The sequence below is a fragment of the Paroedura picta genome, chromosome 10 (genome assembly GCF_049243985.1).
Source record: "Paroedura picta isolate Pp20150507F chromosome 10, Ppicta_v3.0, whole genome shotgun sequence".
NCBI classification, from domain to species: domain Eukaryota; kingdom Metazoa; phylum Chordata; class Lepidosauria; order Squamata; family Gekkonidae; genus Paroedura; species Paroedura picta.
In genome coordinates, this window is record NC_135378.1 from 42,510,643 (window position 1) to 42,532,642 (window position 22,000).

At 43.2% G+C, this 22,000-nt stretch overlaps 1 protein-coding gene across 4 annotated transcripts in view; it reads right to left on the minus strand.

Annotated features, from left to right (window-relative positions):
- GALNTL6 (polypeptide N-acetylgalactosaminyltransferase like 6) overlaps positions 1 to 22,000 on the minus strand; it is a 542,786-nt gene that overhangs the window by 91,443 nt on the left and 429,343 nt on the right. For all 4 annotated transcript variants that reach the window (XM_077353588.1, XM_077353585.1, XM_077353586.1 and 1 more), the window contains 2 exons: positions 4,326 to 4,511; positions 1,092 to 1,275 (listed from right to left, as the gene is read on the minus strand). In XM_077353588.1, the coding sequence (XP_077209703.1) occupies positions 1,092 to 1,275; positions 4,326 to 4,511 (370 nt within the window). The remainder of the gene's footprint in view (positions 1 to 1,091; positions 1,276 to 4,325; positions 4,512 to 22,000) is intronic.

Here is a 22,000-nt window from a genome sequence, read left to right on the forward strand (position 1 = left end):
AGGGGAGGGCAGGTGAGAGGGCAGGCAAAACACTATGGAGACTGTTGCATGTTTCTCCTTGCAGATCGGCTTGCCCCTGTTTGTGCCCTGATTTGCAGCATGACAAGAATGAGGAAGCAGGATTTTGCGATTTCCCTCATCGCGACCAAACTAGACGAAAACTTGTGCCAACTCGTGCTAACTCCTGCACAGATGCAGGTTGCTGCCAATGCCATGAGGAAGCAACACTAAAACCCATGAGCAATGAGAGGCTGTGCAGGGGCAAATTCCTTGTGTAGAAATGGTCAGGTTTAGTCGCACCGAAAGTAACAGCATTAAACCAGTTTTTGAATCCTAGTATTCAGTATTACTGAACAACAGTTTCAATAGCTACAAATAATTCAAGTTCCAGTTCCTTGGCACCCTCTCCCCTCTCTTCATCAGCTGATCCAGATAAATCCCAGCTTGTCTTTACGTATTGTAGAAAAATATAATCAAATAAAAATGGACTTTACTGTGCAGAGACTTGGGAGATGGTTACTGTGAATTATCTGATCCATACAATACCAGGGATAAAAAGATGGCTTATCTGAGATTATTCACAAGTCAGCTGGATACTGTTCTGCGTTATACCCCTGTGTTTAAATTACAGCAATATGTATACAGTAGCAACACCATCAATCATGCATAGGGCCATTGCTGGCAGAAAGCAGGCTCATTTTTTATTCATCTGTTGCATCAGTCTCTAGCAAAGAAATAATAAACTAATGTCTCTTCAAAGGCTACTCTATGGAATAGTAAAGAGAATCAGCACAGATATATTTATTCCCAACTCCCGGCCAGTTTTTCTTTCCTGCTAACTGTTCTGAACTTTTATGGGCTGGAGTCTTCCTTCCATGGGGCCCTAATAGCTGGCCACTAGAGCTCTCTATATCCCCCTCCAGTTTTTGAAATTTCACATCCTGACCTTTTTCACTTCCACTTGTTTTTCTTCCCCCCACCCTGCCACCTTTAATTTGAGGTTAATTGCCAGAAGGCTCTGCTGCAGCCATGCTTTTCACTACTGCTGCCTATTGTGTCTCATTCCAAGGCTTGTCTTTGTTGCTACTTACTCAAAGGGGTCACTGGGATCAGCCCTCTGGAGCTCTGGTGGAATTGGTATTCTTTTGTAGTACATCTCCCAGTCGAAAGCTCCACGCATGGCATCCCCTGCCTGTGCCTCATAGCCAAAGTGATTGTGGTCAATGACATCGATCATGGGGCACACAATAGTTTTGTGGTTGAGTGCAATCTGGTCTGAAAGACGAGAACAGAGAATTATAAATGAAAAGGCAGGTCTCGTCAAGCCACCTATCATACTATCACAAAGTGAATCCCTGTTCTAATTTTTGGAAGCTTGAAGATAGTTTAGGTGGATCCCTATGGCCCTAAAAACATTTTAGTTTTCAAATCTGAGTCAGGCTTCTATCTGAAATGGGCCTGATGCACTTGGCCAACGATTAAAAGCAATTATAGCTCTTCAAAGTGAGTCTCATCCCAGTGAGACCTGCAGAAGTCAAGTAATCTGTATTTCTGTCATTTTGCTGCACTAAACTGTCCCCAATCTGTCACCTAAGAAGTCAGCTAGTAAGCAATAACATAAAATGAAAACACCACTGATGTTAGCTTCAAGTGTGAGCAACAGAAACATGCCAGGAAAATGCTGCCTATTAAGAATATCATCAGCCTCTTGTGTAACTTAACTCTTGAGGGCATTGACTTGGTAATTCTCTTTTGAAAGGCCCATCAACTGTGTTTTTATTTATTTTTATTCATTAATTTCATTTCTAGGCCACCACTCCTAGCCAGCTAGCTCATGGTGGCTTACAAAATTCAATAAAATATATTTCAATCAACAATAAAATAAAACAACCCATTGAACCCCCCCTCCCCCCAACCTTTGTCAGGCTTTATCCATTGACGTGCTCCCTGGACTTCTTTGTACTTTACATTTTGAGTTATCCTAATGATATAGAAATGTAAAGCACAAAAAGGACAAATACACATTTTCAAGCACACATTCAGGCATTTTCATGTGAGAGACATGACTGGCTGATTTCAAACTAGATAACGTTAATCATATTTTTGACATGAAGTTTACATTGGATGACTACAATTTGTTTTAATAGTTATATGCTTTTAAAAGAGGAAAGAAAACTCTTTAGTGAATTATGTAAATAATCACTTGGTCCTTGAATGTACATGGTTGATATTCTGCTTTTTAAAATTCTTGCTATCATAATCCTTGGCTGTGACACTGTATTTGTTAATGATCCAAAGGGAAAACCCTGGCTTGATAGATACTACAAAATACAATGTATGGAGAAGAACCAAAGAAGCCAGCAATAATATTTATTTATTTATTTAGATTTCTATACCGCCCATTTCTTTGCAGCTCTGGGAGGTACAGAATATGGGCAGTTGAATATAAAGCATTAATTAGCATTACTTGATTAGCAGCCTAATGCTTTGACTTCTCCAGAGACTTGATGAATACTATTCAGAACATATAGGATTTCAGCATTTGCTTCACTGCAATTGTACCTATGAATAATGGAGTTTTGGTATTTTTTGCTTGGAATCCAGTACAGTGGTCAGTAGCAAATCATTCTTCATGAGTTTGCTATTCTGAACACAATGGCTACTAGCATTAACTCCAAGGTCTGGGCTACATTTGCAACAACGATCAAGCCAATTGAATATGAAAGAGTCATATGTTTCTTCCCCCACAGCCTTCTCAGTATTGTACTCATGAGATTAAGACAAAATCAAAATTTTACAACAGATTTTGATGATGTTAGAAAATATATCAGAATCATCCAGCTATGCAATGTGCATCTTCCTTGATAGCTGTGCCTTGTTCCAAGCTCTAGGGATAGAGTAGACTATTAAAAGAACTGAACAAAAATAAAGAACATTCGTATTTTCCAATTTCTTCTGGAAGATTAGGGATGCTGCACTTTTCTTAGCGATCCTGTCTGGCAGATGAATTTACTTTGTTTGACACTCCTGATCAGACTGTGAGCTGATCAGGGATATATTCGGATTGCATTGAGCAACTTGCAGCTGTCTCACAGCTAATCAGGGGATCATCTGGGAATTGAGTTCTTATCCACTCTGCTTCCTCAGAAAAATAGCCACACTGTGAAATCACAAAAGGAAACATTCCCCTCTATTCCAAGCTGGACAGGAATAGATGGAATGCTTCTGATCTTTGCACTGCAAAAGGCAGAGAAGGAAAACAAAACCATATCCTCTCCTTTTCTTAGTAGCCCAAGCTTGGGTTGGGCAGAAGAGGAAAGAAATCTACTCACCCCCTACCCCTTGCTACACTTATGAAGTCTGGGAGGCAGCAAAATTTTTAGGGTGGGAGATCAGAATTACCTGATTTTCTGCCTGTCACCATGTAGTTGGCTCCTGATTCCCCTTCCCTAAAACACTTTTCTGCAAAATTTCCCAGAAGCTGGCTCATAGCAGATCCCTTGTCAGCTGTCAGTCAGCTTCAGATGACTGTAAGTAGATTTAGCCTGCAAATGCACACAGACAGGTTGTGAGCTGTCGATTAATTGGCTTCCTGATCATCACTGGAGAATGGGAAGTGAACTGAACTGGCAAGTGTACAAGCATCACTATGAAAAATATCAGCAAAATATCTGAAAAATATCAGGTGATCGGAGTTATGAACAGGGGGTCCCACCCTATCCTAGGCATTCCCTTATGGAATGTGGAAGATCAAAGCCCAGTTTATATCATTGGGACCATGGTCCTGGGCCTAGCTGGAATTAGCTAGATTGGATTGGGGGGAATATTGTTGAGCCTATACCACCGTCTTTATTATTGTTGATAATAGGGATATTGTTCTTTTAATGTTTAATGGGATTCTAGGGGGTTACTCTGTTTTTACCATTGTATTCTGCAAGCCACCTCGAGATAACATTTGTCAAAGAGACGGGATATAAATTTGAAAATAAATAAATAATAAATATTATCTATGAACAGACCCAAATATTTTAGATTAATGAAGGTTCAAGAGTCACCCATGGGTCATTCAGACTCTCACTGCTGAATCCTAAACACATTTAACCCCACTGATATACTGCCTGGAAACAATGCTTATGTCATAGTCTAAGAAGCTTTACTTTCAGGTTAAAAATTCAAAGCAAGGTTAAAAATTCAAAGCAAAGACATAAGTCTGTTGCTGGGTTCCTGAGTCCTCATTTTAACCCGGCACATTTAATTGGTTCTTGAAAGTGGATCACATCTTCTAACATAACAAATGTTATTTTTCAACTTTTAATGTCACTTACTAAGTAAGGGGGGCAGCCAGTTCACATTGACTTCACAGTGAGAGTCCAGGAAGGTCAAGACTTCTCCTTTAGCTATCGAGGCTCCAAGTAGTCTGGTGCGAATGAGTCCTTCTCGTTTCTTGGTACGCACAATTCTCACTTTAACAAACTGAGCCATATATTCCTCCAGCCTCTCTTTCAAGTGCTCTGTAAAAATAAGGGGGGACATGGAAACACAAGCTGTGAAAAGTTGACCGGCAAACATACGACATGATGCATCATCTATAGGATGCCATTGCATTCAGCAGCCTTTTACAGTCTAGCTTGTCCCGAGTTTCTCATTATTTGCAAGCCACTTCCGAGACGCTTCATAAATTGCAAATGTTCTTTGTTTAAACACACAGAACAAGCGACTGACATTTTAGACCTTTTCACAGCATATTCACTGTTGGCAAACTTCCATCGACGACATAATCACAGCCAAAACGAATGCAGGAGCCCTCCGGTTCCTGCTGCCCAAGGCCAGATGAACATTCTGGCATATGGTTTTGTAAATGATGCCCTTTCCAAGTGGGCTTTCTTCTCCTATTAATTATCCAAAACATTTTTTTTAAAGAAGAAGTGTGAAGTCAGCATAACTGAAGGGCTTTGACAAGTAGGGGCATGGGGGAATCCACTTTTGAGCAACATCAGCAACTGGCCACCGGCTTGCAGCAACTGAACAGTTGCTAAGGCTCTGCTAATGAAAGTAAGCCAACATTTGTCTTACTCAATCCCCTGTGTCTGCAACAGGAGACAGTGCCTTGGGAGCCTGTTTTTTAAAGACACAACAGAATTGTACGTCCGCCTATAGTTCTGCTGTTTCCACAATTTTAGCGAATAGATCTAAACAAGTAAAAACACTGCCTTTGATTAAAGTTTTCAATCTAGTATATTCTTTGTCTATTTTTACTTCTAAAATTAACCCTAAGGTATTCCCTAAGGTATTCAACAAAAGATTGTTGTAACAAAAAGGTTCTACATGCCTACCAAAGATACACAGATCAGAGTCTTACAAGAGAACGTGGTTCTTAACATCCCCTGGTTCACAGTACAGGCCAGCCACATTTAATAGAAAACTCTCAAATCAAAATGGGACCTTCAGGATGAGGAAAGTAATCTGCAAGGAGATGATAGACCAACCTTTACTCAAGGGCCATTGTATATGATAGGTTAAAATGCTTTTGTTTAGTCATTTTTAGTAATCTAGTTATAAAACTGAACATGTTTGGGGCATAGCGGTAGCCATAGCAATTTGATAAAATTGCTATGAGCCGTTCCAAACTTTTTGGTCAGGCTGGGCTAAAAGTATAATTACACTAAAACAATACACATCTGAATTACCTTCTGCAATTTCTCCCTATTAAGAAAGTTCACATCTGTCATGGATAGTTCTTTAAACATAGTAAAAGTATAACATGACAACTACTACTGCTTTTATGCTACTGTAGTTAACTATTATGGATTTCCCCAATGAACCTAGATTAGCGGTTTGTGATCCTGAGAATTCTCTGTGACAGGTGCCAAAGCCATTCTCCAACCAAATATGCACATATATTTAGAACTGCCAGGATTCCTGAGGAATAGAGAATGACTGATAGTTACACTAGTTTGCCCATAGTGTAAAAAGCAGCTTACATGACACCACAAAGTCATAGACTCTAAGGTGGCAAATTTAGAGTTGAAATAAACCATCCTCCTCTAATACCAAGGGGGGAAATGTGACGTCTGGACAAATTTTCTGGAGATGCTATATTGCCATGTGGAAAAGAGAAATCCTGCTGAAATGAATGGCCATTAAATCTTTGGAAGACAACATGTCTAGGCTATTTATTATCAGTGGAATCCATTCAGGAAAGCTTGCCATCACAATTTAATATTCAATGAGGATGGTTTCATTTACATGCTGGGATATTGTATAAATTTTGCTTCCTGGGACAGATTGGAAAGAAAGGGTGGGGGGAATCAGACCGTATTTAATTTTTCTTTTTGTCGTCTGCAATAAATGGTTCAGCTGAAATGCAGAAGTCAAAGTTCTCTTTGGTGAAATGGAGAAAAGGTGCCGGATTTGTAATTTTAAAAGAAAAGATCTCATTCTTTTCTTCACATTGTTTATTAAATGAGGTAATAAATCATACAGCTGATACCTGCCAGGCATCTGCCAGGGTATAAGTTGGCACAGAAACAGACAAATGAAGAGTTATGCAAGGGAAGGAGCTTTATAGGTTGTCAATGCTATGACAAGCAATGATAAAGGGCAGCATTATGGCCCCTCGACTGATAGTTTATAAACAAATTCTCCCTTGCAATTTTGTGTGTGATCCTCTTTATCTTAATTTGAAGCCAGCAGGGGTTTATAAAGGGAATAGCAAAGCGGTAGTAGGGCCCCCACCCCCAGTGATCACATGTGCCTAGGAATACTCAAATGCTTTCAGTTGACTGAGATGCACTAAAATAAAGGCTAGCTCATTTAGAGGTGCCAGCATTTTATTTTCCTGAGGGAGGCTCTTTGCCCTGTAATGGCTGCATCTCCAGAAAATCAAAATGTGTGCAGCCTGAAGTGCTGGTGTGAGCTGCATATGTTACATTTCTGCTTGCCCTAAAGTTAGTAAGGGCCCAGGAGCAGTGAGAAGGAAATTGATGCCAATCACATTTGAGATCATCACAATTGCTTAGAAATTTCTCTCAAAAGGGGGGCCCATTTGGTAGGTGAATGAACCTTACACTGATTATTCTCTTGTTCTGTTATGGAATATGTAAACATGGTCAGAATCTGCTGAGCAGTGGCCAAGGCTGTGGATGAATAAACCAGCCATTCAGGAAAGTTCAAACCACAGTTTGAACAGAGCTACAGGACTATCTGTCTAAGTGATGTGAATGGTCAACAATATGGAAAATGAAGCTCTAAGCTGGTATGTGGTCAGGCACACTGAAACAAAAAATATTCTATCTTTAAATATATGCTGGTGGAGTCTGAATGGAATGAGATCCAGATTGAAAGAGATTGTAGAGTTGTAGTGAATAGCTTGATGAAAATGTTCACTCTTGAGCATGAAACGTTCAGATGCTCCAATCAGATTCATTCACTTGTTAGCAGCTGTTAAAATGAAATCCCTAGTTTATATTGCAAAACAAAGGAGACTTGAGTGTGGCTTTTTAATGAGACAAATGTATTGTGTGCTACTAGTGACTCACCTGGTGGGGTGCCAGAATCAGAAGACTGGAAAAGTTTGGAAAGTGTTTGCATAATGTAATGTATTGTCAATTATTACATAGGAGACCTAGATTCATAGTGTACTCTGCAATCACTTGGTGAGCATGGTTGCACAACTGAAAGGAATGACATGTAGTAGTGAATGGAATGGTAGGATGTCAGTTTTGCTGCTCCCTGCTCACTCACTTGCATGTTCACCACTGCTATTGTGTTATCACCCCCTTCAAGGGAAGGTATCTGCAAATAGATGCTTGATATGTGTGGTGACAGCACACCACTCAAAGTGAGCACACAGCTGGCTGGAGCACAGGACAGTATGGCAACCTTGACCCTGACATTCTGTGTGATACAGCCTACTCCCTTCTCAAGTAATTGATATGTTGGTTTGAGTGGTCTAGGAGCTACTGTGAATTCTCTTTAACGAGAAGTCCAAAAGCAAGTCCAATAGCGCTGTGCTTGCTAGAAGATGTAAGCCTAGATGCATGATTAATGGGAATGCTATTGAGTGTTTAAAATACTTTAATGTAGTTTTTCATTCCTATGGTCTTGGCACACTCAAATTAAAAATATCTTTGGGAATGGCCAGAGAAGTAGCAGTCTTCTTATAAAAAGCAGTCTAGGAGGCCAATATGTTCCAGTGCTAGCTATGGCTTTTTGGCCAAGATCATTATCATACAGCTGCTATATGGGTCCCAGTTATACACATATGCCAGCGATACAACCCTTGAAATCATTCAGACTGAATTTCTGAGAATTGTACTTGCAATCTCCTCTCATTGTGGTCCTAATGTGGGTTTGCATCTAGAAGTGTGTTTAATTTCTCTGGAAGGATCAATTACTGGTTGCAGCTTGTTTTCTCTCCTGTAAGTCTTGTACCTTTAGCACTAACAGTCACCTATCAGTCAAAATGGAAAAGGTGTCTTTAAGAAAAATTACAATCCATCACAGTTTAATAATTTTGTGTTATTTCAAAACTAAATCTGAAGTTAAGCAAAAGATGTGGGACATTTAACTTCAGCACCACTGAAGTTCTGTTGCAAGATACCATCAGTTCAAGAAGAAGAAACTTGGTGTTGTCAAGCTATTCTCCATGTTCTTCCATCCATTTTATTACAAGTGAAACACCATGTTGTACCATGTCAGGGGCACTTATACCTTTATGCCTCTGGGAAAACTGAAATGGCTGGAAATGTGCTGCTGCACTGCCTCTTGTATAATGGTCTTCAATATATATTTACTAGATTTAAAGCCCATTTCACCTTAAAATGAAATGGGCGCTAGCAGGCATATTAGGACCCCCCTCCCAACTGGCAAAGGCTCCTGCGGGGTTGTCTGTGTGGGCGGGGAGGCAGGCAGAAGACGGGGACGGACCAGGCTGGTGGGGCAGCGTAGTGGGGGCGAACTCACCGTGGGAAGGCTCCTTACAAGTGTTGGTTGGCGGCGGCAGCTTGAAGGAGAGCAGTGGATCGTGCAGCGGTTTGTTTTTTCAGAGCCGGCAGCGTGGGGCCATTTTGTCGTCGCGACTGCCGGGGGCTCCCTTCGGCAGCGGCCTGCGAGCCGCGGAGCACCTTCCCCAGGGCCTGGGGAGCTTTTTTCCTTCTCCCCCGTTGCGAAAATAAGCTGCCCAGGCCCCGGGGAAGGCGCTCCAATGCCGCGAGGCCACTCCGCCGGCTGGGAGAAGGCGGCCAGGCCCACCCGCCCCCCGAGGCTGTCCCAAGCCTTCTGCCCCAAGCCTTCTTCGGAGAGCCTCGGGGGGCGGGGGGGCCTGGCCGCTCCGCTGGCCGGGAGAAGGCGGCCAGGCCCCCCGCCCCCCCGAGGCTCTCCCAAGCCTTCTCCCGGCCGGCGGAGCGGCCTCGCAGCGTCATAGACACCGCGAGGCCGCTCCGCCGTCCGGGAGAAGGCTGCGCGGCCGACCGCTCACCCGTGGCTGTCTGCGCGGCTCGGCTGAAGCAGGCAATGGGGAGCCGCGCGAATGGACACTTGGCTCCTGATTGGCCCCTCCGAGTTTTTATCCCGGACAGGGCCCGCCCTAACTCCTCCCACAGTGCCCTTACTGCTTTATTCAGTCCGTGGCGCTCTGCGCCACGGGCCTGTTTAAAGATTATAACTATCCTCCAAAAAACCTCCTGGGAATATCACAGGAATGGTATATTGCCTTTCTTCTTGAAGACTTTGGTCTTTTCTGCAGCCATAGATTACTCTTGATTTTCATTGTACTCAAGCTGGTATGGCTTGGTTCAAATAGTGTGCTTTGTACCTTCTTTCTCTCTCCTAGGAATTGTAGAGTATATATTCTGATACAGAGGGGAAAAACCCGGGTTGTGTTGCATTGCTGAATTTTTTGGGGTGGGAGGCACGTTAATCTCCTGATTGGTCAGTTTCTTGATAGGCATGTTTTTTTTTATTTTTTTAATGAAGGAGAGTCTTCTGTCTTGTATCTACTCTTGGGTAACCATTTTGACTTCAGCATCCCCCCCCCCCATCATTGTAAAATCTTTATTTATTTATTTATTTTTTACATTGGAGCTGGTCTTGCAAAAAGGCATGTGTACTGTAAAACTTGGATTACTCAGTTCTCTGGAAAACTGGGAATGCACACTTCTCTGCCCCCATTGCACTGCTTTTCTCTTTAAATTAGTTTGTCTCCTTTTGACTCCCACATCCTCAGGCAACCTCATGGCCCTTCTTTCTTTGTCCCCAGTTTTCCATCTGTGGTCTTGACTGGGTTGCAAAGAAGGGGCCCTGGAGTCAGCCAAAGTTTTCCAGGATGGGGTGTTCTCCCTCTCCCTTTGATCCCACAGTCTATTTTAACTTGGGAGGAAACAGCATATGCATAGCCTTCAGCTTCCTCCTTCCTCCCTACCACTTTGGATGCAAATGAGAAAGATGAGGGAGGAGGGGGGAAAAAAAGAGGGGGGAGAGCAAAGGTTTCTGTGAGACCCATAGAGGAAGCAGTTGCCCAGTTTGTTCACTTAATGCACTCCTATTGTGCATATACAGAAGTCTGAAGGAAATCAAATTAGCACAAAGAAAATTCCACTTGCATAAACCCAGAATTAAACCAGTGATCTTTACATCAGTCTAATGCCCTACAAACTAAGTTACTGGCTTTGCTCAAAGCAAGAGGAGAAAAGTGACTATATGTGGCACCTTGAGCTTTATGGAAGAAAAGAAGCAAATAATAATCTTTCTTTCACCCAGGCACAATATAGCAGGTGAAACTTTCCCCACATTTTATCTCCATGCCAGAGTTTTGTTACTGCAAACTCTTACAGTTAGGTCTGCTACAAGTTAATGGCCCTGCAGCTATGCCCTTAAGAGCCTGATGTGCAACCAATTAACAGCTGAAGCTCTTTATGGAATGAAGCTGGGACAATTTGCAATATACACAATGCTGGTCTTGACCCTATTCCTCCCTCTCCCTGGCCTGTTTTGGAGCTCACAAAGAAGCTCCTCAGAAGGCAGAAACACACATCAAGTCTTGCTCTCCCCAAGCAAAATCTAGCAAACAGCATGGCTGTTCACTAGACACAATTCACTGGGCCAAAAAGCAAAGGAAAAAAATATTTCATATTTGAAAACCGGAAGCTTGGTAAAGTGGTTAAGAGTTGGTGGCTTCTAATCTGGCAAGTCGGGCCAGTGGAGAAGTAGCCTGTGAGGGGTGAGAAAAGAACAGAAAGAACAAATCTGATAATCTTTATGCTTTGAATTAACTTTGACTTTCCAGTGAAGCACGGAGAAAAACTGACCCCAAGATACCCTCAAATAATCTAGAAATAAAGCACCAATGAAGTGAACTGAGTGCTGAAGGGAGGATAATCAATGTAGGTGGCAATTTTTACCTGACTGAGGTGCATATTGAAAGTGACAGGAAAGCAGAAAGTTTTAAAAAATCAACATAAATGCACTGTGAAAGTGCAGGAAACAACCAATGCAAAAAAAGTCCTTGAATCCCAAACCTCAGACAAGAGTTGGCAGATTCTGTGCAGCTGTCAGAGTCTACTGAGCTCTAGTGTTGATTCAGTGAGACATATTTGGTTTTTAATGCATATTCTAATGGAAGATTATATATGTGTAATAAATTATTGATTAATTGATTTCATAGTGAATCAGTCGTCAACCAATGGCACTCCTGGAATCCACATATAGATGACAGAGCAGTAGGCAGCAGCATAAACTCTTATACTTGCTATTTATAGTGAGGATATTTGCATCTTATACTTTTCATTTCTATCTTGGAAGATTTGATGCCAAATTTCAGGACGACCTGGCCCATCTAACTTATTGAGATCAACAGGCTTCACTGAGGGTTTAATTTGGCCTGAACCCAACGGCAGCATACCTCTTAGGACTCCACTGTTAGTCTTCTCTTTTAATATGTTGAATTAGTGCACTTTATTTAATAAATATTTGAAAATTAAAATAAAATATTTTTTGATTAGGTTGAGTTTGTCCCTTTTTGGTTTTCCATCAGGCTGAATTCCACCTGCCTGAAGATGGCTAGAACCTGGAATGAAAAACTGCAGGGAGGAGGAAGCATTGTCATGCACCCTGCAAGCTAATAGGCTATATGGTCTCTTGCACCTTTCCTCTATAGGACTACTTTACAGTGTGGTAATTAAGAAATGAAATATATATCTTTTATCATTCTGCCTGTTGTGAAGAATCTGGAAGCACTATAAGCTATAGGCTTTCCACACAAAGGCAGATTAAATCACTCCCCAAAGAAAAGAGAAATGCTGAGAAAGTATCTGCTTCTCAACTGAATCGAATTGCTGCTAACAATACAAAAGCAGTCCGCAAAAAATAATGTACAGTGCAAAATCCCCATCTAAGTGCAAATTCTCTAGAGTTTCGCCAAAGACAAAAATCTGTGCATCAATTCTGATGTAATTCTTTCTCCATGGAAAAATATATATCAGGATGTAAGCTACTGTGACATTCCCCCCCCCCTCCGAAGCCTTCTTTGTTAGAATCTTCTCCTAATTATATACAAAACAGGAAAGATAGCCCATTGCACCCAGGAATGTAATGAGCACACATGACCTCCCTGCGGGCCTTGGCGAGGGCCACGCGTTGGCGGGGCATTGGAGCCGGGCCGGCATGGTGCCTCCCCCAGCGACATGCCGAGTCTTCCACATGGTGAGCCAGTGTCCAAGAGGTGCCACTGCGGGGACATGGCCCCAGGGAGCGGAGCCAGCCCGGCAGGGCAGGGACCCAGGTGCTGCTCCCCTGCCTACCTGCCAAGTCCTCTGCATGGCGAGTTGGTCTCCAGGAGGCGCCGCTACGGAGACGCGGTCCCAGGGAGTGGAGAGGCCCGGCAGGGTAGGGACCCAGGTGCTGCTCCCCTGCCTATCTGGTGAGTCCTCAGCGCGGTGAGTTGGTCTCCTGGAGGTGCCACGGCGGGGACATATTCCCAGGGACCGGAGGTGGCAGGGCAGGGCAGGGACCCAGACTCTGCTCCGCCGACGACCCAACAAGTCCTCTGCATGGTGAGGTGGTCTCCAGGAGGCACCGCTGCAGGGACACGGTCCCAGGGAACAGCACCATCCGGGGTGCACTGGTTGACACAGGGCAGTGCAGCAGCAGCAAAGTGGAGGCGATCCGTGCCGGAATGGCAGCTCTGTTTTGAGGGTGAGGCAAAGGCGGAACGAGAAGGCGTGCTTTGTGCACCACCCGATTGGGCCGTTGAGGGCAGATTGGCCAATCGGGAGGCGATTTGTGCCTCCCGATTGGCCTCTCCACTTGTCAGTCCAGGGCAAGGAGCCAATCTGGAAGTTTTGATCCCTGAGTTGGCCCACCCCAACCCCTCTTACTGTTTTATTAAGAGGGACGGATAAGAAAAGAAATGGGGCCAAACTAGATGTTACACGCAGATCAAGGATTTGTTTATATTACTAGAAAGAAAGACCATTTTATTGCAGAATAAAATGGGCATTAGGGTTGAGGACCAGTGGGCAGGGACGAATAGGACGGCTTGAGGCTTGTGGGTGAAGGCGGCACAGGCCGGCGGAGGGAAGAAGGCAGGTGAAGCGGAGTCCAGGAGAGAAGGCGGGTAGTGGGGTAAGTGCTGGTTCGCGGGCTGTAGTGGGGTCGGTGAGGTGCGGAGCTCAGTCAGGGCATTGTGTGTGAGGGGAGGCGCAGGGCCATGGTGGGGCGGGGAGGTGCAGGCGCTTGTCATTGTTTTGCCGGGGCGGGGAGGCGGCAGCGTTTCCCAGGGTGGCCTACCATTCTGTGTGCGGCGGGAGGCTGCGGTGGCAGCAGCTCCGAGACGGCGGTGTGAGGTGTGGGCTCCAGGCAGGCGGGGAGGCTGTTGGCAGCAGCGAAGCACGCGGCGGGAGCGACAGGTCGCAGCGTGGGCCGTCGGAGTAGGTGCAGCTGCGGTGGGCGATGGCGACAGCGAGTCGAGGGTGTCTTGCAGCAGCGGGTGGCAGCGTGAGCCACTCCTGGTGGCGCAGGGCGGCGGCAAGGAGTCAGGTTGGTGGTGGTGCTGACGGGCTGCCATTTTATGGCGGCGGGTAGCGGTATGTGTCAGATGGCCACGGTCCCCGGGGTGGGACCTCCTTTCCTAAGGTGAGGGGACGGTGCCATGAGAACTCACAGCGTTGTAAGGTGGCTTGTCCTTCAGCGCGGTGAGTCCTCTGGCAGCCGGCGAGGCCGGGCCAAGCCAGCAATGGGGAGCTGCGCGGCTTGTCAGTGGATGAACAGTTGGAACTCGCAATCAGGAGCCGCTTTGCGGCTCCTGATTGGTCCCTCCGAGTTTTTATCCCGGACAGGGCCCGCCCTAACTCCTCCCTGACAGCCCTTACTCTTTTATTTAATCTGCTCCGCAGGAGCGGATTAAAGATTTCTTTTTAAAAGTGGAAAGTATCATGCAACTGGAATTGGGGGAAGAAAAATGGTGAGTGAGTTGGTTCTTATATGCCGCTTTTCCCTACCCGAAGGAGGCTCAAAGTGGCTTACAATCGCCTTCCCATTCCTCTCCCCACAACAGACACCCTGTGGGGTGGGTGAGGCTGAGAGAGCCCTGATATCACTGCTTTATCAGAGCCGTGGCTAGCCCAAGGTCACCCAGCTGGTTGCACGTGGGGGAGCGCAGAATCGAACCTGGCATGCCAGATTAGAAGTCCGCACTCCTAACCACTACACCAAACTGGCTCTCTCTGTTCAAACTACCGTACCATTGCACTCTTTTCTCATGTTAGCAAAGTTATGCTCAAAATCCTACAAGCTAGGCTCCAGCAATATGTGGACCAAGAAAATCCAGAAGTACAGGCAGGATTTCGAAGAGGCAGAGGAACTAGAGATCAAATTGCCAGCATACGCTGGATCATGGAGAAAGCTAGGGAGTTCTAGAAAAACATCTACTTCTGCTTCATTGACTATGCTAAAGCCTTTGACTGTGTGGAGCACAACAAATTGTGACAAGTTCTTAAAGAGATGGGAATACCAGAGCATCTTATCTGTCTCTTGAGAAACCTATATGCAGCTCAAGAAGCAACAGTGAAAACCAGGCTTGGGATCACTGATTGGTTCAAAATTGAGAAAGGAGTTGGGCAAGGCTGTATACTGTCACCTTGCCTATTTAACTTGTATGCAGAGCACATCATGAGAAAGGTGGGGTTAGATGAGTCACAAATTGGGATCAAGATTGCAGGGAGAAATATTAACAATCTCAAATATGCAGATGATACCACTCTAATGGCAGAAAGTGAAGAGGAACTAAAGAGCCTTTTGATGCGGGTAAAGAAGGAGAGTGCAAAAGTTGGCTTGAAACTCAACATCAAGAAAACTAAGATCATGGCATCTGGCCCTCTCAGTTCCTGGCAAATAGATGGGGAATAGATGGAGGTACTGACAGATTTTATTTTCCTGGGCTGCAAGATCACTGGAGGATCATTGTTCATGGGGTTGCGATGGGTCGGACATGACTTCCCAACTAACAACAACAACAATGGATAGAACAGTGCAAAAAGTTTCCAACTGTGAGTACTTCTATGAATGCAGGGAATGATCTGGTCAAGCTAAATATTTTATTCCCATTTATTTCAACAGAAGAGCTAACAATCTGCTTAAAATGTTCCAGTGACACCCCGTGGGACTGAAAGTGCTTACCTATGGCTGGGTTATACCCGCAGACTTTTCTTTTTGAACCATCAACCAAATATTCACTTTTAGGAAGAGGAAATGTGTGAACAGAAACAAAAGACTATTGTTTCAGACTGCCAAGAACAAAACTAAATGAAATGTGACCAAAGTGGTGATGTGGATGCACCTTGACTCATTATTTTTAAGGAGAGCTGAAATGTTGGCATTTCTACTTGCTCCCAGGGTCCAAAAGCTAGGCTGCAAGGACTGCCCGAGGCCTGCAGGCCATATATTTTCTACCTCAGGGCAAGTATATGGAAACAAGGAAGACTACACAGTAAGAGCATGTTAGCAAATAAGAGTTATGGCATCCCCACAGGTGCCTTTACTTGAGAAAAATTATGCAGCAAAAACTGTCTCATAAATTGCGCTGAATGATGGTGAATTATTTTTAACTGGCCTAATCACACAAGTAGTTTATATAGCAACTTGCCTCCAAGGAATTCCAGTTTTTACAAATAATATATATTATTTGATATATATCTCCACAAGTTTCATTAAGCTACTGTGGAACTTATGAAAACAGAGGTATGATTTTCTGTGATAGGAATAAATCATGAATGCTACACATTCATCACTAATCACTGTTAACACCAATGTCTAAACGGCAACTAAACAATACAAATAATGGTAACCATTTCAAATTGTTCTTGACAACAACATGCCATCTAAACCTAGTTTTACATATTTATGACATGGTGAGAAGTCACTCAGATTTTGCAACCTGTCATTATGCTGACATTTTCTTTGCTTTGCCTGAAACCCTCTCTGACACAGTTCTAATTTCTCTCTCTCTAAAACCCACCTCAAGCTATTCCTTGTTTTGTGGGAAATTGTTTTCTCCATATCATTCATTTAACCCTTAAAGTCTAAGAGTATACAAGTTACAATTTATTACTATTCAACACCAAGAGCTAGAAGAATTCAAGTTGGTTTCTATACCCCGCTTTTCACGGCCTGAAAGTCACAAAGAAGCTTATAATTGCCTTCCCTTTCTTCTCCCCACAAGTGGCTGCATGTGGGAGAGAGGGGAATCCCAGCAGCAGCTCAGGGTTGTTTTCATGAGGTGCAGCTTCTGGCCTCAAGTAAGTGGGGTATTCAATCTGGCCTATTCGTATTTTACTTCCTCAGTAAACTTATCTGGGAATAAAATAAAATGGGCTTTGAATCTAGTATAAAATATAAAATATAAGGTATATAAAATATAAGAATTAGGTAGTGGGTTGAAGACTTTGTTTGTATCCCTGGGAAAAAAAAACAATTCAGAAATAAGTTTACTGAGGAAGTAAAATATGAAAACGAGGTTTTATACCTAGGAACTCGTTCTGAATAAAGCTTTTTGCCATCACCAGCTTGGAAATTTCTTTCTGTTAATTCATCTTCGGCTGACGGGCCGTCTCTGCTTTTACCAATTGGTTTCTGTTATTTGGGCAGGTCTTTAGAATGTGAAGAGAGAGATTTCTTGGCAGTCTCCTTATTTAAACAAGTATTAGCTTCTTAGTTTCACAGACACTAAAGTTGGAGAAGGCAGGAACATTAAGTTCCAGTTTCCTTTCTTATCCACTGACTAGGGATCACTCCTGTTTTCTAGGAGCTAATTTCCTCCAGCTTGAAAGAGATGGGATATACATCCAACTTCCCTAACTCAGGATCCTTCTTGATCCTCTCACAGTCTGGTTCATTCTCTCACTGTTAATTGTCAATTCCTAACTGAATTCCTAAACTCAGGAATTCTATTTGATTTCCCTGTCAGTCAAGATTCTCAGACTGGGTCACAGCATTAAGCATTTGTTGACTGCCACACCTACATAAGAATTAAAAGTTCCCTCTTGAAGGGCAAGCTTAGCCTGGAAACTACATAAGTTAACACACCTATGTACAAAAAGCAAAAGTCTCCTTTCAAAAGTCTTCTTATACAGAAACAAACTATAAATAGACTTAAGCAAAGTTTATTTTCCACAGACTTCTTTTATGGGCCAATGACGCTTACTTGGCATCAGTTACTTATTTTATGTTGGGCTGAATCTAAGAAACATTGAGCAGCAGGTCATTCTCCACAGATAATTTGTTTCATTGCTTTGCTTTTATTGCAACTATCAGTGATGGTCCCAATTCACACAGGTAGCAAATGTCATTAAAACTTTTAAGTTTAGAATTTCAAGAGCGTTGAGACTCTGCACCATACAAAAATATGCATGTTTTCTGATGACAATGAACACTGCCAAGTATCCTCTTTATTAAGCGTGTACACAGAAGTTCTGTCCAGGAATTGGCCAAAATGATCTTTCCTAACTTTCCAGAGAGGACAATGTTGGTGGTTCACTAAGTTAAGTGGTGAAACAGTCCTTTCTTTTGACTGCACACTCAGTGGGAGACTTGCTTCTCTGTCCGTAATGGCAGAAGCCATATGGAATAAAGCCTTAACAGAAATGATGGTCTAGAACTCCATGGAGTAAAAGTAACTGGAAAGTTTTAGGTTTTCTTTTCTCTCATACCTTCTCCAAGATTAACGCAAGAGCATTTTACAATGGAGAAGGCTCTGGCAGATCCCTACCCCATGAAAGTATAGCAGATACATATTTATTTGTCTGTCTGTCTGTTTGTCTGTCAGTCAAGAGGAGTTACCAATCCAAAAAGACTGAGGTACATGATTTAGAGAGATGTCTCATATTTATATATTTAAAATTATATATATCTTGGGGTTTTAATTTTTAAAAATTTTTTATGTGGCATGTTGTTTGTATAGTTGTAAGCCACCTAGAGATGACTTAGGAGAGGTGGGATATAAAACAAATTATAAATATAAATAAATAAAACTATTTCACATTTGAGTTCACATTTCTTTCAAAGGTTTTGTAATATAATACCTTAAAAACTTTACACACACACAAACACATACACACACAGATTCATTCTACAGCTCACTTCTTCAGATGACAAAGGGGGATCCATCAAATCCATGAAAAATTATGGGCTGCAGCTCTTGCACAAGTAGAAAAGAGAAAAAGACAGCAGCACATTTGCATGAAGTCAAATGCCATGATGGCAACAACTTTTTGGAGTTTTTCCATATATTTCCCCCTAACCTGTTCAACCTTTTGACCATGGAAGCACCTCTGATGTTTTTTTCAGGCTTTGAGGAACACTGGAAGTTATATCAGTTGGCCACATCTCCCTGTGATGCCCCCAGAAATGATGTCATCCAGACACCTCCACCGGATGTGAACAGGCCACTCTCACTGTCACATCATAAGAATAAAGCAAATTAAGGAAAACTGAATTACCAATGTAGTTGTTTTATTTTGCTATGCTAGGCCCAGACAGGGGCTTGGTTGAGCCTAGTGCCAGGCTGAGGCCAGGCACTAAACCAAGCCAGGCCCCTCTGCCACCCCCCCCCCCCCAAGCCCTGGAGTTCACCAGGGGCCTTCTGTGGTCTAGCACTGGTCGCAGCTTGAACTCTGGCTGCAGCTGGGCACTAGACTGAGCCAGGCCTCTCTGCTACCCCACCCCCACCCCACTGAGTTAAAACTTGTTGAGCCACCACCAAAGGTAGACTCAAAGTCATAGGAGTCTCTGGCAGCAAAAGTTTGAATGGCTGGGGCCCCTCCCCTCCCCTCCGCACCCCACCCCCTCCAAGGCCATCATTGGCCACTTTAGGAGAGGGTAGGTCAACCTGCTCATATATGTGGGGACATCTTAACGTTTTTATTTTTAAATAATAATAATAATTTTTAAAATCTTCCCCACACCATGGCACAACTTTGTGGGTAGGGGGTTTCCTGCCCTAATCTGTTGATGCCTTTAAATCTTAAAGAACCTTCAAGCTTCCTGAAGGAATATGAACCCTCTACATTTATTTTTCATTATTGAAAAAAATAGTTACAGGTGCAGCAGAGGACATAAGACTGGCAACCTTTGACCTCAGCTCCCATTGCTCATCAACACTTTGAGTAAAGGAAAAGAAAAACATGCAAAGTTTATTGTATACTTGAAGGAGACATTAAGGCAACATCTAAGTTGACAATTAGACAATCGTTTAAAATAATGGGCTCCAGCTGAAGTTAATGGGGCTACGCCAGTGTATGAGATTACGAATTGCTTATGCAAAGTGATATTTTGCTTCCAGGCACAAGGATCAGCACAAAATGCATTTGTTTAAGTTAAGACATCACTTTGCAAAGATTTTCACTTTGGGTAAGGTAAAATTCTTCACCCAAGAGTACTGTTATATGATTGCCTTTTGAAGAAATGCAGCATATCTGGGGAAGCTGGAGGCTACATGAAGCAACTTTTCTATCTATTTCAGTTTTCTTTGACAGTACACAGCCTTCAAAACTGCTTATTTCAATGACTCATCACTGGGGCTCTGCCTTGTAGTGAAGCTCTATAGAAAATGATAAAACAATGAAGTCAGCAAGACAGTATTTTATCTGTCCTATCATTGCCAATCTCACCCTAACTGTAAGAAATTCACTGGCCTCAGTACATCCAGGTGCTTTGTTTTAATAATGACAACAAGAACAACAATAACTTTATTTTATACCCTGCTCTTCCCTTTATCAGATGATGAGGTCTACCCAGGGACACTATTCACCAACTTGCTAATTTGGAGATCCAATATTATACTATGAGCAAAATGGATTGGGGGAAAATGTCAGCTCTTCACTTTGGGAGACTGCCTCCTTCACGCCAAAACCAAACCATAAAACCTCTTAGAAACAGAAACAGTTGACCTAATTTTGATAAGTCTCCCACTGTCTTTATATATATATATAAATATATAAATATAAATTGGATGAGTCTAGTTGAGTCTGGATTTAAAAAAATAATCTTGTCCAGTCTGGTTTCAGGTTATGGGAAACCTATGGAGGCTGACAATATGACAGATTACTGAAGGCTGACCCTGTCCTGTGCCACACCACAGACAAAATGAATAAGGAAACTCTGTGCCAATTCCTGAGTCAAATCTCTGTGGTTGTCAGGTAGGTGCACAAGAAGGCTCATTAAGTTGCTTTGACTGGCAAGCAGCATGAAGTTAAAAACTGTTATGAAATGTCACGTTGAGATAGGAGGATTGTTAAAATAGTCCTGACCGAATTTTTTTTTATTTTTGTCCTTTGGGTGCACTCACTCTCTCCATTTAATATCTATAACAGTTTTTCCCCCTGATGGAAATATGTGCAATTTGTTGTTGTTGTTATGTGCGAAGTCGTGTCCGACCCATCGCGACCCCATGGACAATGATCCTCCAGGCCTTCCTGTCCTCTACCATTCCCCGGAGTCCATTTAAGTTTGCACCTACTGCTTCAGTGACACCATCCATCCACCTCATTCTCTGCCGTCCCCTTCTTCTTTTGCCCTCGATCGCTCCCAGCATTAGGCTCTTCTCCAGGGAGTCCTTCCTTCTCATGAGGTGGCCAAAATATTTGAGTTTCATCTTCAGGATCTGGCCTTCTAAAGAGCAGTCAGGGCTGATCTCCTCTAGGACTGACTGGTTTGTTCGCCTTGCAGTCCAAGGGACTCGCAAGAGTCTTCTCCAGCACCAGAGTTCAAAAGCCTCAATTCTTTGACGCTCGGCCTTCCTTATGGTCCAACTTTCGCAGCCATACATTGCAACTGGGAAGACCATAGCCTTGACTAAACGCACTTTTGTTGACAGGGTGATGTCTCTGCTTTTTAGGATGCTGTCTAGATTTGCCATAGCTTTCCTCCCCAGGAGCAAGCGTCTTTTAATTTCTTTGCTGCAGTCCCCATCTGCAGTGATCTTGGAGCCCAGGAAAATAAAATCTGTCACTATCTCCATTTCTTCCCCTTCTATTTGCCAGGAATTGAGAGGGCCGGATGCCATGATCTTTGTTTTCTTGATGTTGAGTTTCAAGCCAACTTTGGCACTCTCCTCCTTCACCCGCATCAACAGGCTCTTTAGTTCCTCTTCACTTTCTGCCATTAGAGTGGTATCATCTGCATTTCTGAGGTTGTTGATATTTCTCCCTGCAATCTTGATCCCAATTTGTGACTCCTCTAATCCCGCATTTCTCATGATGTGCTCTGCATACAAGTTAAATAGGCAAGGCGACAGTATACAGCCTTGCCGAACTCCTTTCTCAATTTTGAACCAGTCAGTGATTCCATGTTCAGTTCTCACTGTTGCTTCTTGACCTGCATATAAATTTCTCAAGAGACAAATAAGATGCTCTGGTATTCCCATCTCTTTAAGAACTTGCCACAATTTGTTGTGCTCCACACAATCAAAGCATAGTCAATGAAGCAGAAGTAGACGTTCTTCTGGTACTCC